Below are 13,390 nucleotides of genomic sequence, written 5' to 3' on the forward strand. Positions count from 1 at the left end.
TATGTAAAACACTGTGATAATTTTGGGTCCATGTTCTTTGCTTTGCGATGTATCTCTGTATACCTTCTACACGTATTCGTCCCACTCGGCCGTTTTCATGGGAACTGCTTTCACAACATGAGGTGTGTGTCGAGAGAGAGAGAGAGAGAGAGAGAGAGAGAGAGAGAGAGAGAGAGAGAGAGAGAGAGAGAGAGAGAGAGAGAGAGAGAGAGAGAGAGAGAGAGAGAGAGAGAGAGAGAGAGAGAGAGGCTGTGTGTACGTGTGTGTGTGTGTGTTAGGCAGTGCTGTGAGTGAGTGATTTAGGCAATAAAATAACTTTTGTGATAACTCTATTTTGTCTCAATAAATTCTGTGAACTAAGGAGCATGCAAAAATTAAGAAAATTGATTACTTTTTTTCTCTGTTGTTTTGGTGAGTGTTGTCTTTGTAGTTTATGTAGTGTTTAAATTTTCTTTTAACTTTTTGCAAGGGAAAATGAAGCGGCTGTCACTGTCAGAATGCGCGCTCTCTCTCTCTCTCTCTCTCTCTCTCTCTCTCTCTCTCTCTCTCTCTCTCTCTCTCTCTCCCCCTCTCTCTCTCTCTCTGCCCCCTCTCTCTCTCTCTCTGCCCTCTCTCTCTCTCTCTCTCACACACACACACACACACACACACACACACACACACACACACACACACACACACACACACACACACTAAAGCAGAGGCTTGTACAGCTCAGCATCTTTTTATTCTATAAATGTTAGCAAACAAAACATTTTCCTTTTCTCTAATTCTACATGACCCACGTTCTCGTTTACGGGTGCTGGCGTTGAAAGAGAATAGATTGATTTTACAAGTTTAATATGAAACACTAAACACTATACCAATACTCGGAACTACTACTGCACTTACACCATAATATGAGAAAATAGGACTGACGTCGAAATCAAAGTTTAAGGCGACCAAGTCATTAAAATATCCGATAGTTTCATTATGGTCATCATTCAACTACTGTTTGTGTATTTTTCCATTACTTTACAATACCGGTATAGGCAATATCTTGACAAAGTTGTCTTTTGAAGGCTACATGAAGCACACCAATACGATACTTAATAATACAACAATACAAAATGAATATATTTTTCAAATACACAAAGAGGACTTACGACCAAACACACACACACACACACACACACACACACACACACACACACACACACACACACACACACACACACACACACACACACACACACACACACACACACACACAGACGTGCTCACGCAGTAAACAAATGTTTAACGTATTTTGATGGGGGTTTTCAAAACTAATAATGATAATACCAAAACGACTCCCAAGGCTAAGCGTATTCATTATTGTAACCACTACATTCACCCACAAACGGCAAGACGGCAAGACTGACCCACGCATGGTCAAACATAATATAGCACAACTATCAAATATGTCTTTTTGGAGACTAGACTTATGTATCTAATAGTGCAGCAAATGGAATATAAAGGGCAACGTTTTAGCACTGCTGATGAAAAAGGGACTACGATTCGGTTTCCTCTCTCCAAGACAGGGCTGAACCATTACTTCACTTTCCCTTATCCTTACGACAGTACTCAAACTTCTAGGTTGTTAAACTAGTCCGATAATTCTGATAAACCCCGTAACATATCCAATTTCAGGGGTTTAAGGCAGTGAAAGTTCCTCTCAAAGTCCAAAACGTGTAGGACGATGACTCTACAGCTTTGCGGATTATTTCTGCAGGCGTTTCTGATTTTTACAATTGCTCCTGTGAAACCTAGTGGACATTGAAATGCCATTAACACAATGAAAATAAACTTCCACATTACCGTTACCCCAACAGTTGCTCTAAAATAAAATTGAAAACAATGATGTGATGATGATGATAGCAACGACGATGGAGAGGACGACAGCGATGCTATTAGTAATGGTCATCAAGACCCAAAGGTACAGCGACATACGTGTACTAGTTTTGAACTCATGGAGAAGTATTCCAAAGTTCATCACAGGCAGGCTTTTGGAATTTTAAACATGTGGCTGGGAATAACGGCGCTGTTCACTATAGTAACCAACCTGTCGCTGTAGCCGGGTTCACAGTAGGGGGACTGATTCCCCTCTTCTGATCAAGCCACCGGTGCAAGGAACATTTCTACTAGTGAACTAACTGATCAAGGCGATCCTCTCTGACATACTATCAGTAGGAAAAAAAACAAGTGAGTCGTACTGAACAAACGCATAACCAACAACAATAGCTATAAACTCAACACCAAGGCCGAGGTGCACGAAGCGAAACTGGGTTCCATCCAACTGGGTGGGAACAAGCTGCGTGGACTGATTGGTTGAAAATTTACAACAAATTTCAATTTCAACCAATCCGACCCAGCGGCTGCATACCACTTATTTGAGTAGCACCAGAAGTAAATTATAATTACTTGTAGATCATATACCTGTGGTTGCACCAGTACATTATAATTACTTGTAGATCATATACCTGTGGTTGCACCAGTACATTATAATTACTTGTAGATAATATACCTGTGGTTGCACCAGTACATTATAATTACTTGTAGATCATATACCTGTGGTTGCACCAGTACATTATAATTACTTGTGTATCATATACCTGTGGTTGCACCAGTACATTATAATTACTTGTAGATCATATACCTGTGGTTGCACCAGTACATTATAATTACTTGTAGATCATATACCTGTGGTTGCACCAGTACATTATAATTACTTGTAGATCATATACCTGTGGTTGCACCAGTACATTATAATTACTTGTAGATCATATACCTGTGGTTGCACCAGTACATTATAATTACTTGTAGATCATATACCTGTGGTTGCACCAGTACATTATAATTACTTGTAGATCATATACCTGTGGTTGCACCAGTACATTATAATTACTTGTAGATAATATACCTGTGGTTGCACCAGTACATTATAATTACTTGTAGATCATATACCTGTGGTTGCACCAGTACATTATAATTACTTGTAGATCATATACCTGTGGTTGCACCCATTTTGACTTCGTGCCTCTCAGCCCTGGACATCCTTTTCAAAGAACACCGGCCATTACTGGGAAAGGGAGAGCAACACCGCCAGCACCAGGGCTGTAACGGGGCAGATAGCACGGAAGGCAGCATTTGTGTAAACATGCTCCTCGTGCATGTAGTCGACGTCGTGACACCTCTTGCTGTCCAGGTCCATGGAGCACGTGCAATCTGTGAAGACCCCTCTACGCAGCGTGGCGTGGACTGTCATGAAGTCGGGACAGCACCGCTCTTCAGCGTGTTCACCTCTGCATTTCTCTGTGGCATTCTTGTCGCCACAGGTCGACATGCAAGCTGCAACATTAATATTAATAATAATAATAATAATAATAATAATAATAATAATAATAATAATAATAATAATAATAATAATAATAATAATAATAATAATAATAATAATAATAATTGTCAGTAAGTACTGGTGTCACATGACTGATGTGAACCAGTTGATTGGCTAATGGCGATGCGCTAAAACAGTTAGCGCACTCTTGGAGTGCGCTAACTTTTCCACAGAGCGTATTCTTCCGCCCTTTGCCTAAGCGAGACTTTGCTCTCATCCTCAGAATTAATTAATGACATGTAGCTTATATTCTCCACAATACCAAATGACCATAAATTCCCTGCTTCTCAATTAAAGCAGAAGTGGGTTTTTTTTTCTGACAGATTGCATGTGCCTGTTCCACAGTGCCACTGATCTAAAAATAGAAGCCGCTGTGTTTCATCTAATTTTCGCCGACTTGTATAGATTCTTCTCATATGCCGTGTAAGTGGCATGTAGCTTATCATCCACATTACCAAATGATGAGTTAGTATACAATTCCCAGCGGCTAACAGAAAACACAAGTGTTATTCCGATAACGTACCAGCTAGACCAGTTTGGAAGACTGACTCGATCGACTCTGTCATACGAAGCAGACTACACAGAAATACGACTGCATCAGTTCAGTAAATGAATGGTTTCCGAATTATTATTTCAAGGCAAGAACAATCGTAATCGAAAACGTGTAGGGTTCAGAACGTTCTTACCATAATATATAAGACTTATTACCAGCCTGCCTCATGCGTGCAGACTCAGTGCAGACTGCTAGCATAGCAGACGACATAAACCCCGCTCAGCAAATTAACATGTTGGGCAAATGTGAACGAAAAAACGATGGGGATATAATACGTGTAGGGTTCAGAGCATTCTTACCGTTCATATTTAGTATCATACTCCCCGATGAGTGAAGATACAACACGAGAAATATGCCACATTTATTTTGAAAATGTGCCATCCGTCGAGTCCCGTTTCGAGTCAATTCAAGAGGAGTCACTCCGCACAGTCAATCCGTCGAAGCTCGACTGGAGGTTTCGAATCGCAAATAACGAAGAGCACAGTCCTTTCTCCGAGTTCAAATGAGGTCTCTCTAAAAGATCATCACTGTTCAGCTTAACGCTACACTGGAATTTACCAACAGAAATTAAAATGCGTGTGACGAAAGCACGACACACTTGAGACACCCCACACAAAAGTAGATCTTACTGTACACGACCTGACCACACAGTTATGCCTATTCAAATGCGCGTTGCAAAATGTGCGTTTGGAATCTTCTTTTTTTCTATGGCGGTACTGACAATATCGTTATTGAAACAATCCCAGTGCACTAAGGGATTTATAGAGCAAATCTCGAAAATAATTATTGAACTCAGCGCTATGCGCTTCGTTCAATAATGAATTTTCTCGATTTGCTCTATAAATCCCTTAGTGCACTGGGATGTCTCAATAACTTAAATAATAATCAACATTTATTAATCGCCCCTTCTCGCAAGAGCTCACGGCGATGTACAATAACAAAACCTACACATACACACACACACACACACACACACACACACACACACACACACACACACACATACACACACACACACACACACACACACACACACACACACACACATTTGGGCATGACGTCACGTGTCCTTGGCCACACGAAAGTACCTTCAAAAAGTGCGTTTTGTGACAGTATGATTATCCTTGATCCTCAAACAGCGAATTAAACTGAACGATATTTCACTTTTCTTACAGCACTAAGTTTCTTTGCAGTCTTAGCTATGGTGATGTATGATTCCCTTTGAGCCGTCGAACCCTATTTTAATTCTCAATTCCTGTTCTTAGGGTAGACTCCAGCCTTTAAGATGTGTCCAATATGTTACAATAGTTGAGAGTTTTTGTGTGTGTGTGTGGGGTGTTTTTTTTTCTCTCTCTCTTTTTCATGTGTCCTAGGTTTGATTTTAAATCTTCTGCTTGGAATAGTTCTGTACAAACCAAACAAGTGATTATTCAACGAGTGCATGTAATGACGGAAGAAAGCAGCTTTCAAACCAAGTAGTCAGACTTAGAGCATGCAACTGTAACTAAGCTGAATAATAAACTTACCTATCTTGGAACCAGGAATCGGCCTGACGTCATCGATGCACTGCTTGCCGAAGAACTCATGTGTGCACGTGCACGTGGTCGTGTTGTCTTGGTTATGGAGCTGCATGCCTCTGCTGCCATAGCAACAGAAGGTTGCTAGGGGTGACACGCAGGCAAGGCTGGGGTGATCGTCACACATCGCGTTATAGCTGCAAGTCTCGCCTGTGTGAAGCGAAAAGGAAACATTGAGTGATTTAAAGATAAAAGAGCATTCTTCCGTTTGGGCACATACTGAAAATCAAAATGTGAATTGCCATAATTTACATTAGATTAATACAGACAATTATAAAGTGTGCAAAGGCCGCTTCCCTGTGAAGATAGCCTACAACGGACACAATGCTCAAACTAAAAACAAAAGAAAAAAACAAAAGAACAAGAGGCGAAGCCATCAAGGCTCACGTAAGAAATCGACAAACAGTAACACAAACTCAATCACTCCGTCACACATACACACACACACAGTACACACACACACACACACACACACACACACACACACACACACACACACACACACACACACACACACACACACACACACACACACACACACAGAAAGAGCATAGGTGAAACTGTGCAAGAAAGCGAGACACTAGATCTAGATCTGTCTGTCTGCATGTAGCCTACTTACATGGACACGACTGCCAAATAGTCTCGGCCCGCTCAAAATAACAATCACCGAGACTTTCAGTAATTCCATCGCGTGACGTCTAACCCTCGTACGTCATAATGTGACGTCAATGTAATATGACGTCTTCAAATGTTAAAGTTTCTACCACAGACATACACACATACATACGCACGCACGCACGCACAGACAGACAAAAGTTAGCATCGCATAGGCTACACTTACGTGAGCCAAAAACATAACAGTATAGTTGTTTTCTGCGCAGAGTGTCATTTTTTTTGCTGAATTAATTTCGTCACGATGTCAATCTGGCTGTGGAGTTTTGGTATGTGTCCAAGTGGATGCACGATTTGATTGGAGACGTGCATTGAATTTAATTAAAAAAAAACACATGCGTATAGTTGAAGATAGTGGTGACGTGTGTGTATTGTGTGTGTGTGGGGGGGTTGGGGGTGGGGGGGTAAGGAAACTATCAGTCTGCTTCCAATCAAACAAAAGACTAAATGTTGTGACCCGCAAAATTCAAGTTCTTTCAACACTTTCTACTTCCAAATGTCTAGCGGACTTTAGCATTCCAGAATGGTTTTTTTTAACTATCTCTTTAACTATCTAAATATCTCTTTAACCAGTGTACCGATTAACTTACGTTTGTCATCATTCAAAAAGTAAAGCAAGTGACAACAGTGTCGAGATCGGAGCTGTATAAGTTCAGGTTTCAGAACCCAGTTAGGCTTGAACAATAAATTTTGAAACGAGTCAAATGAACCAAGAGAGGTAACCGCGATTTTGACACAAGACCACTTGACAGCGTCTCTTCCAATCTCTTTATATTCTGAGCGCTTCTCTCCCTTGGTCTATTTGATGGGTGGTGATTAGTCTTTTGTGAAGAGAATGTACACTCTGAACAAAGACTTCATCATGTGCGTGCATACATATGTATGTATTCGCGCATTTAGCCAACCTATTTCAAATTGCCGAAATGTTTGCCGTCATGTCGGCAGAAACACTGGACACTGTTTAATGCGGGAGGACAGTGACGCATAGGACGGCCTCAAACTTCGAAAAACGACCGAAACAAATGTCAGCGGTATGGTCATTTTGGCATATGGGTCGAAGAAAAAAAATCCTGGCAACATGCATATCTGGGGTACGAAAACCGCCGTAACTCTTCGACGCTCAAATCCAAAAACAAATAGCCTGCCTAAGTTTCAAAATTCAGAATTAAAAAAACCAAGACTGCAATTTTGTCAGATGAGTTTCTTTTCTGTATAATAAGTGTTCGTCTAGCTGTCTCGCCCCTTAAAAGACCGCTGTGTCGAAGATCAGTGACTGTAACGTTTTGTGTTGTCATAAGTAAACGTTCTAATAACATACTTTTCTTGGTGGTTTTTTTATTCATTACTTCAACCCTATGCATGTTGTTACATACCAGAAGAAAGGAAGAGTCTAGTCTCCGGCACGACGTAGGGCTTGGGTTCGGGGTTGGTGGGGATGGCATGGGCGCTGCAGCGACAGCCGATGTACTCAATATTGTGGCCGTCGTAGATTGTGATGACGGTGTGGGAGGGCTGGTTGCGGCAGCAGAAGGTGAACTTATCGTTGATGGAGGAGTTGCCTTCACACCCACGGCAACTCTCCTCGTACTCACACATACGCCCTGCAGCAACAGACACAGAAAGGAAAGGATGGGATTAAATTTAGGTGTGTTTTTCCCCCCCCTTTTAAGTCTAATTTAGGTAACATACTTACCATAATTAATGTATTGCCTAACCCCTGGGTGTTAGTCCTGATCGCATCAAAAGATGTCCGAAAGATTTCGCTAGATTTCGATAAAGTTCAAAAACAGATAGACTGATAACGTTCCAATATTCAGAATTAAAAAAAAAACGTTGGTTATTGGAACGTTTAATTATTGACAAATATTAATGTAAATGTAACGTTTCGTTTTGTCAATGTAACGTTTCGTTTTGTCAATGTAACGTTTCGTTTTGTCAATGTAACATTTCGTTTTGTCAATGTAACATTTCGTTTTGTCAATGTAACGTTTTGTTTTGTCAATGTAACGTTTCGTTTTGTCAATGTAACGTTTCGTTTTGTCAATGTAACGTTTCGTTTTGTCAATGTAACGTTTCGTTTTGTCAATGTAACGTTTCGTTTTGTCAATAATCAAACGTTCTGATAACCTACAATTTTTGTTTTTTGATGTTGGTAAAGTTGTTTTGCGCCATTTCGGTAACGGGACAGCCCAACAAAACCACACATCTCGCGGCAAGACTTATCGATCTCACGCATGCGCAACAGTGTTCTTCCGCTTATTCCTTGATTTTTAGGTGTTTTTTTCTAGTCGCAAATGCGTAGTTAGATAACGATTTTGGTGCTGAAATTGATCAACGATTATTTTGTTCGAGAGTTACTCGCCTAGAACCCTACTGGGTGACGTTTGACCCGATGTTACGTCTCGCATTGGCTATTAGATTGAATATGAACCGCCATGTGTATTTGTAGTGCTTCATAATCTTCATCAATTCTCGATTATCAATCTAGGTTTATGTGTATTCTAAGCTATGATTCCTTTTGAGCATTTTCAAAATGTTACGGCGTGATGTGTTGGCACAAGACACAGAAATTAGCTTAGATGGGGATGGATTCAAACGGTACCTACCGTCTTTGGCTTGTTTCTGCTCTCTGCATACAATACAATACAATACTATACAATACAATAATACTTTATTATCTCAAATAAGAAATTACATTGTGGCTGAACACATACTAACATTAAAACACACCAATATAAACAAACATTGCACACACACACACACACACACACACACACACACACACACACACACACAAAGTGACACACACACACACACACACACACACGCACACACACTAGCATATAAAGTGCCATTTGAAGTTAAAACACGAAAAGTGTTATTTAAATCAGAAGATTTAAGATTATGACAGGTTGATTATTGCAGTAAAGCACAGGGCTATACAACAAGATTATTTGTTTAAACGCTGTATAGAGTCTGCGATAAAACTTTACCTCGCATGAACAGTACGGTTCTTTTTTTCTTTTTTCTTTTTTTTCTGTCCTAACACCTGTTCGTTGTCCCGGTGAGCTCTGACGTCGCCCCTTCCCCACATCCAATGCTCCATCCACATCCGAATTTCGTTCCGCTGCCAGACTTACCGATTTTACAGACGCTCCAGGGAGGGATGTCGGGTCACTGCGGTGGGCTACCTTCTGCACTGCTGCTGAGTCACTTCGACGGTGTTCAGAAGTGGTTCTGTCCCGAGCCAACGGACGCAGCCCACTACCTATTATGCCCCCTACCAACGACATTGACTGTTAAGTCCGGATAATGTTAACACGTACCTTGCGAGGCAGTCCTCGTGGCCCAGTCCTCTATGGCAACGTCGTACTTGTGCTTCATCCTACTCACGCACGTGCAATTGATGGCATCGTCAGCGAGAGTGTGCACCTCGGGAATGAGGTCATTGTCCTCGCAACACACTATGGTGGACTCGACTCTCAACTTGTTCTGGATTTCGTGACAGGTTACCCAGCTCTCCAGGCAGTCCTCGCTCTCTGTAACAGTATTTGTTTGTTTAATGTATTGTTAAAAAGACCAAAAATACTGTACTCACTTTATACTACAAAAATACTGTTCTCAGTATTTGTTTGTTTTATGTTATATTGTTGAAAAGACCAAAAATACTGTACTCACTTTATACTACAAAAATTCTGTACTCTGATTTTTGTGCCCGAGGCAGACCCGAGCTAGTGGTCGAAACGTCGCTCGTATTTGTTCCGTACTCTTCGTTCAAACGTGAGTACTGTATATGTTTGATCTTTTTATTTATCGCTCTCACGCAGTCACCATTGTTTTTCTGCTAATGTATTGTTAATTTTCGTCTCGAGAACCCAGGGGTCACGTGAGACCGATTCAGCACACACAAAAATAGAGAATTGTAATGTCCTACAAGCTAAATATTTTGCCTCTTAAGCCAAGGACAAGATATGGGTTATAATTTATGCTAAGGCCAAAAAAAAAATAGGTGTGGTTACGGTAACATAGCCTAAAAAAATAGGGTAGGTAGGTAGGCAATCACCTTTTTTTTTTTTTTACTTTTTTTTCTAATGTGTACAAATTAAACCTACTTGACAGGAAAATAAGTGTGCGACACGGGCGCTTTTGCTTTCATAGCGTTTTTTGGACTCGTTTTTTGTTGTTGACAAATGTAATAAAAAAGTTATAGGATCGGCCCCTAAAAATAGGGTAGGTCGGGTTACCGTAACCACACCTATTTTTTTTTTAGGCCTAAATAGAATTTTACGCCCTCGCGGCTTTTGATGAGATACACAACATAAGTGTGTAGCCGTGTGGAGATTTCACGGCCACTGTCTTTGCTTTTCTCTGCCAATCCCTGTCCCGTTTATTCCCCGTGAGGCGACCATGTGTGTATCACCGTATGTCTTTGTTAATTCGTATTATGCGCGCGCATTCGTCCCCCGATAGCGCGAGGCGGTCAGTCTGACCCGTGACGCGAAGGTGACAAGACCCTGGGCGATTTGAGACCGGCGATTTGTTGAACGGCCCCTCATAACTTCGTTTGTTTAATTCTGCATTGAAGAGTGAACTGTAAGTAGAGTTTGGTTCTTGTTTGTATTATTGTATTTGCTAGGTTTGATCAGGCCTATGATGTGTTATGAGCGTGTGATTGATGCATTGGTGTGCAAGTACTATGTGTTAGCCATTTTGATCGTCAGTGGTGCCGTCATAGCGTCTGTTTCGTTGTTTTGCCCCTAACGCTACTTACCCGCTAACAATGTTCACTGTCACGCTTCGATATCCGTGATCGTTTGTTTCTAAGGGAATTAGGTTTGTCTCTCCTTTCTCCCCCCCCCCCCCTCCCCCTCCCCCCCCCTTCCTTTTTAGTTCAGTTTAACTGCTGAGTATTTGTTATCGTTATGAACATTTCCTTTGCGCTTCATTGTGTCATGTTCTTGTGTTGTTTTCTTTTCTTTTTCATGTGTCCGCAGACACTGCCTTCTGGTGTATTTTAAAGGCATAATGTTACTCGATGACTATACACGCTAATTGCTTTACCAACAGCTGGAGACATGCTAAATTAAGTTCCCTGCAAAATATTGTGGTCTAGGACCCCTTCAATGTTGAGATATGTTAATTTTCATTTTGATCTGGATCGTCCTATTTATAGATTTGGCAACACATGTAACGTTGATGCAAGGGAGCTAACACCGCGGCTTTGTTGACATCCTCACTTTTTCAGAGGCTAGAACAAGCTGTAATGCATGTATTATGGTCCGCGCATGGTGACATATCGTCATTATATGGTCTTATGGGCAAACTACACTTTGTAAACACGGGAGCGCGTACATATGCCTTTAATAAAGACATGTTAGATCAACCTCTGTCTCGGCGTCTCATATGAATACTTCCTGGCCTATCCCGGTACCCGCCTATCCCCCCCTTCCACTCCACCTTATCACAAGTGTATGCGTGTTTAGATGGTATCAGCCATCTGCACTTATGGTAGAATGACCGAGGTCTTTCACGTGCCACTGTGGTGACACGGGGGTGGGACATGGATACCGTCTCTGGGCCTGCACATAAATGTCTGTTTTGTTCTCGGTCTACTCCAAACACTATTCACATTTCTCGGTGTACGGTGTAAATTATGACATGATAGCAACGTTCAGTTTATTTTCATTGACCCGGGGTGGTTTACGGATCAAGAAGTGATGAAACGGAATGATTTTGTCTTTCGTTTCCGTGACGGCAAATTTGTTTCACCATAGTTTCACGTGATTTGTCTGGTTTAAGAGGGGCTGTATGCAATATACTATTGCTACATCTGTCATCTCAGTTTGACCTGAAATTCAAGCATTCTCACGAGTCTCTTCAAGTATAATAGTGGTGTAAACTTACTAAAACACTATAAAAACAGATCAAATTAAGAAAACTAAGCAGAGGGCTCGAGTTGGGTTTTTTCTTCTTACAGTCACGTTCTTTTCAGTCTTCCAATGCAATATGTAAGCATACGTAACTGTTTCTTACTAAGTAACAGCCAAGTGTAATATTACCTGAAAACAAGACTATCACAACACAGTATTGTTCAGTTCAGTATAGGTCGGTTTCATTTTGCAAAATAAACATGTCCACATACTCACCAACACAACAAGCAGAAACAAAAATCACCAGAAGCGCGCTGGTGACAAAACGTGAGAATGTCATGGCTGGGTCCCTACAACAATATACAAAAAAATACACACACTATAAGAAGCATTTCTGAATATAGCAAATGCCTATCAGATTATATCGAACGTCTGAAATCGCCTACAGATGAAAATAACCAAACGAAGAGGAAAAAGAAGACACATTTAAATGAAAAATGTAATGCAAGGATTTTCATTCATCCACATTTCCGTTGCTTAATATTGCTGGAATGGATCAAAACATGAACAGCAAACATAAAAATAGAAATAAACGTGTCTTCTTTATCGGCGGTCTTTGTTTAACAAATAAGCAATTAAACAAAATCGTCACAATCAAATTTTGTATCACCTCGATAATTGCTTACAGCATTTAATAAAAACAAAAAAAACTAACTTTAACAGTTATGGACATAATGTAGACATAATGTTTTGACAAAATAACCAAAACACGAGATTTGACTAAAACCGATCAGCATGAGAGTTTGTGTCGGTTACTGATTTTTGACACTTTCTTACCTGCAAATTGCACAAAACAATGTCTTTCTTTCTGCACGTTCTGGAGACAAGGAAACAAAGCGATCACCAGAGGATGGGCGTGGACATTCAGCCAGACAAAAGCTTGGCAGTAGGCCGCGGAGTTGTCCCCCCTGCTGTCGCACAGCTAAAGCGCTGAGTCCTGTTAAAGGTACAATCCTTCTCATGTAACCCATCGGGACGGGTAGCTGAGGTGGTAGAGCCTGGACTTGTGATCCTAAAGTTACGGGTTCGAATCCAGGCCTGGAGGGACACGGGTCAACTTAATGTGCAGACTCAGAGACGGTATCCATGTTCCACCCCCGCGTCACCATAGTGGCACGCAAACGACCTCGGTCATTCTGCCAAAAGTTCGGGTGGCTAATTACACCCGCTAAACACGCATATGCACCTGTGTGTCTCATCGGAAGTTGGGGCAACACCCGGGAACATGCCCCTATCAGTTCCA

The 13,390-nt window shown here is 41.2% G+C and overlaps 1 protein-coding gene across 1 annotated transcript; it reads right to left on the reverse strand.

Annotated features, from left to right (window-relative positions):
* Positions 1-705: 705 nt before the first annotated feature.
* Positions 706-13,133, reverse strand: LOC138958365 (uncharacterized). Its single transcript, XM_070329482.1, has 6 exons — positions 12,925-13,133; positions 12,364-12,437; positions 9,544-9,756; positions 7,591-7,818; positions 5,495-5,695; positions 706-3,369 (listed from the first exon to the last, which is right to left on the reverse strand). The coding sequence occupies exons 1-6, from the start codon at positions 13,116-13,118 to the stop codon at positions 3,098-3,100; spliced, it is 1,182 nt and encodes a 393-aa protein (XP_070185583.1). The 5' UTR covers positions 13,119-13,133; the 3' UTR covers positions 706-3,097.
* Between the last annotated feature and the right edge of the window lie 257 nt (positions 13,134-13,390).

This window comes from Littorina saxatilis, linkage group LG2 (assembly GCF_037325665.1).
Source record: "Littorina saxatilis isolate snail1 linkage group LG2, US_GU_Lsax_2.0, whole genome shotgun sequence".
Taxonomy (NCBI): Eukaryota; Metazoa; Mollusca; class Gastropoda; order Littorinimorpha; family Littorinidae; genus Littorina; species Littorina saxatilis.

Excerpts from the sequence above, each read along its gene's own strand:
- LOC138958365 (XM_070329482.1), bottom strand. The coding sequence starts at position 13,118 with ATGGGTTACATGAGAAGGATTGTACCTTTAACAGGACTCAGCGCTTTA. Across the intron at positions 12,438-12,924 it reads TTGTTTTGTGCAATTTGCAG|GGACCCAGCCATGACATTCT; the intron begins GTAAGAAAGTGT and ends ATATTGTTGTAG. Across the intron at positions 5,696-7,590 it reads TAGACTCTTCCTTTCTTCTG|GCGAGACTTGCAGCTATAAC; the intron begins GTATGTAACAAC and ends CGCTTCACACAG.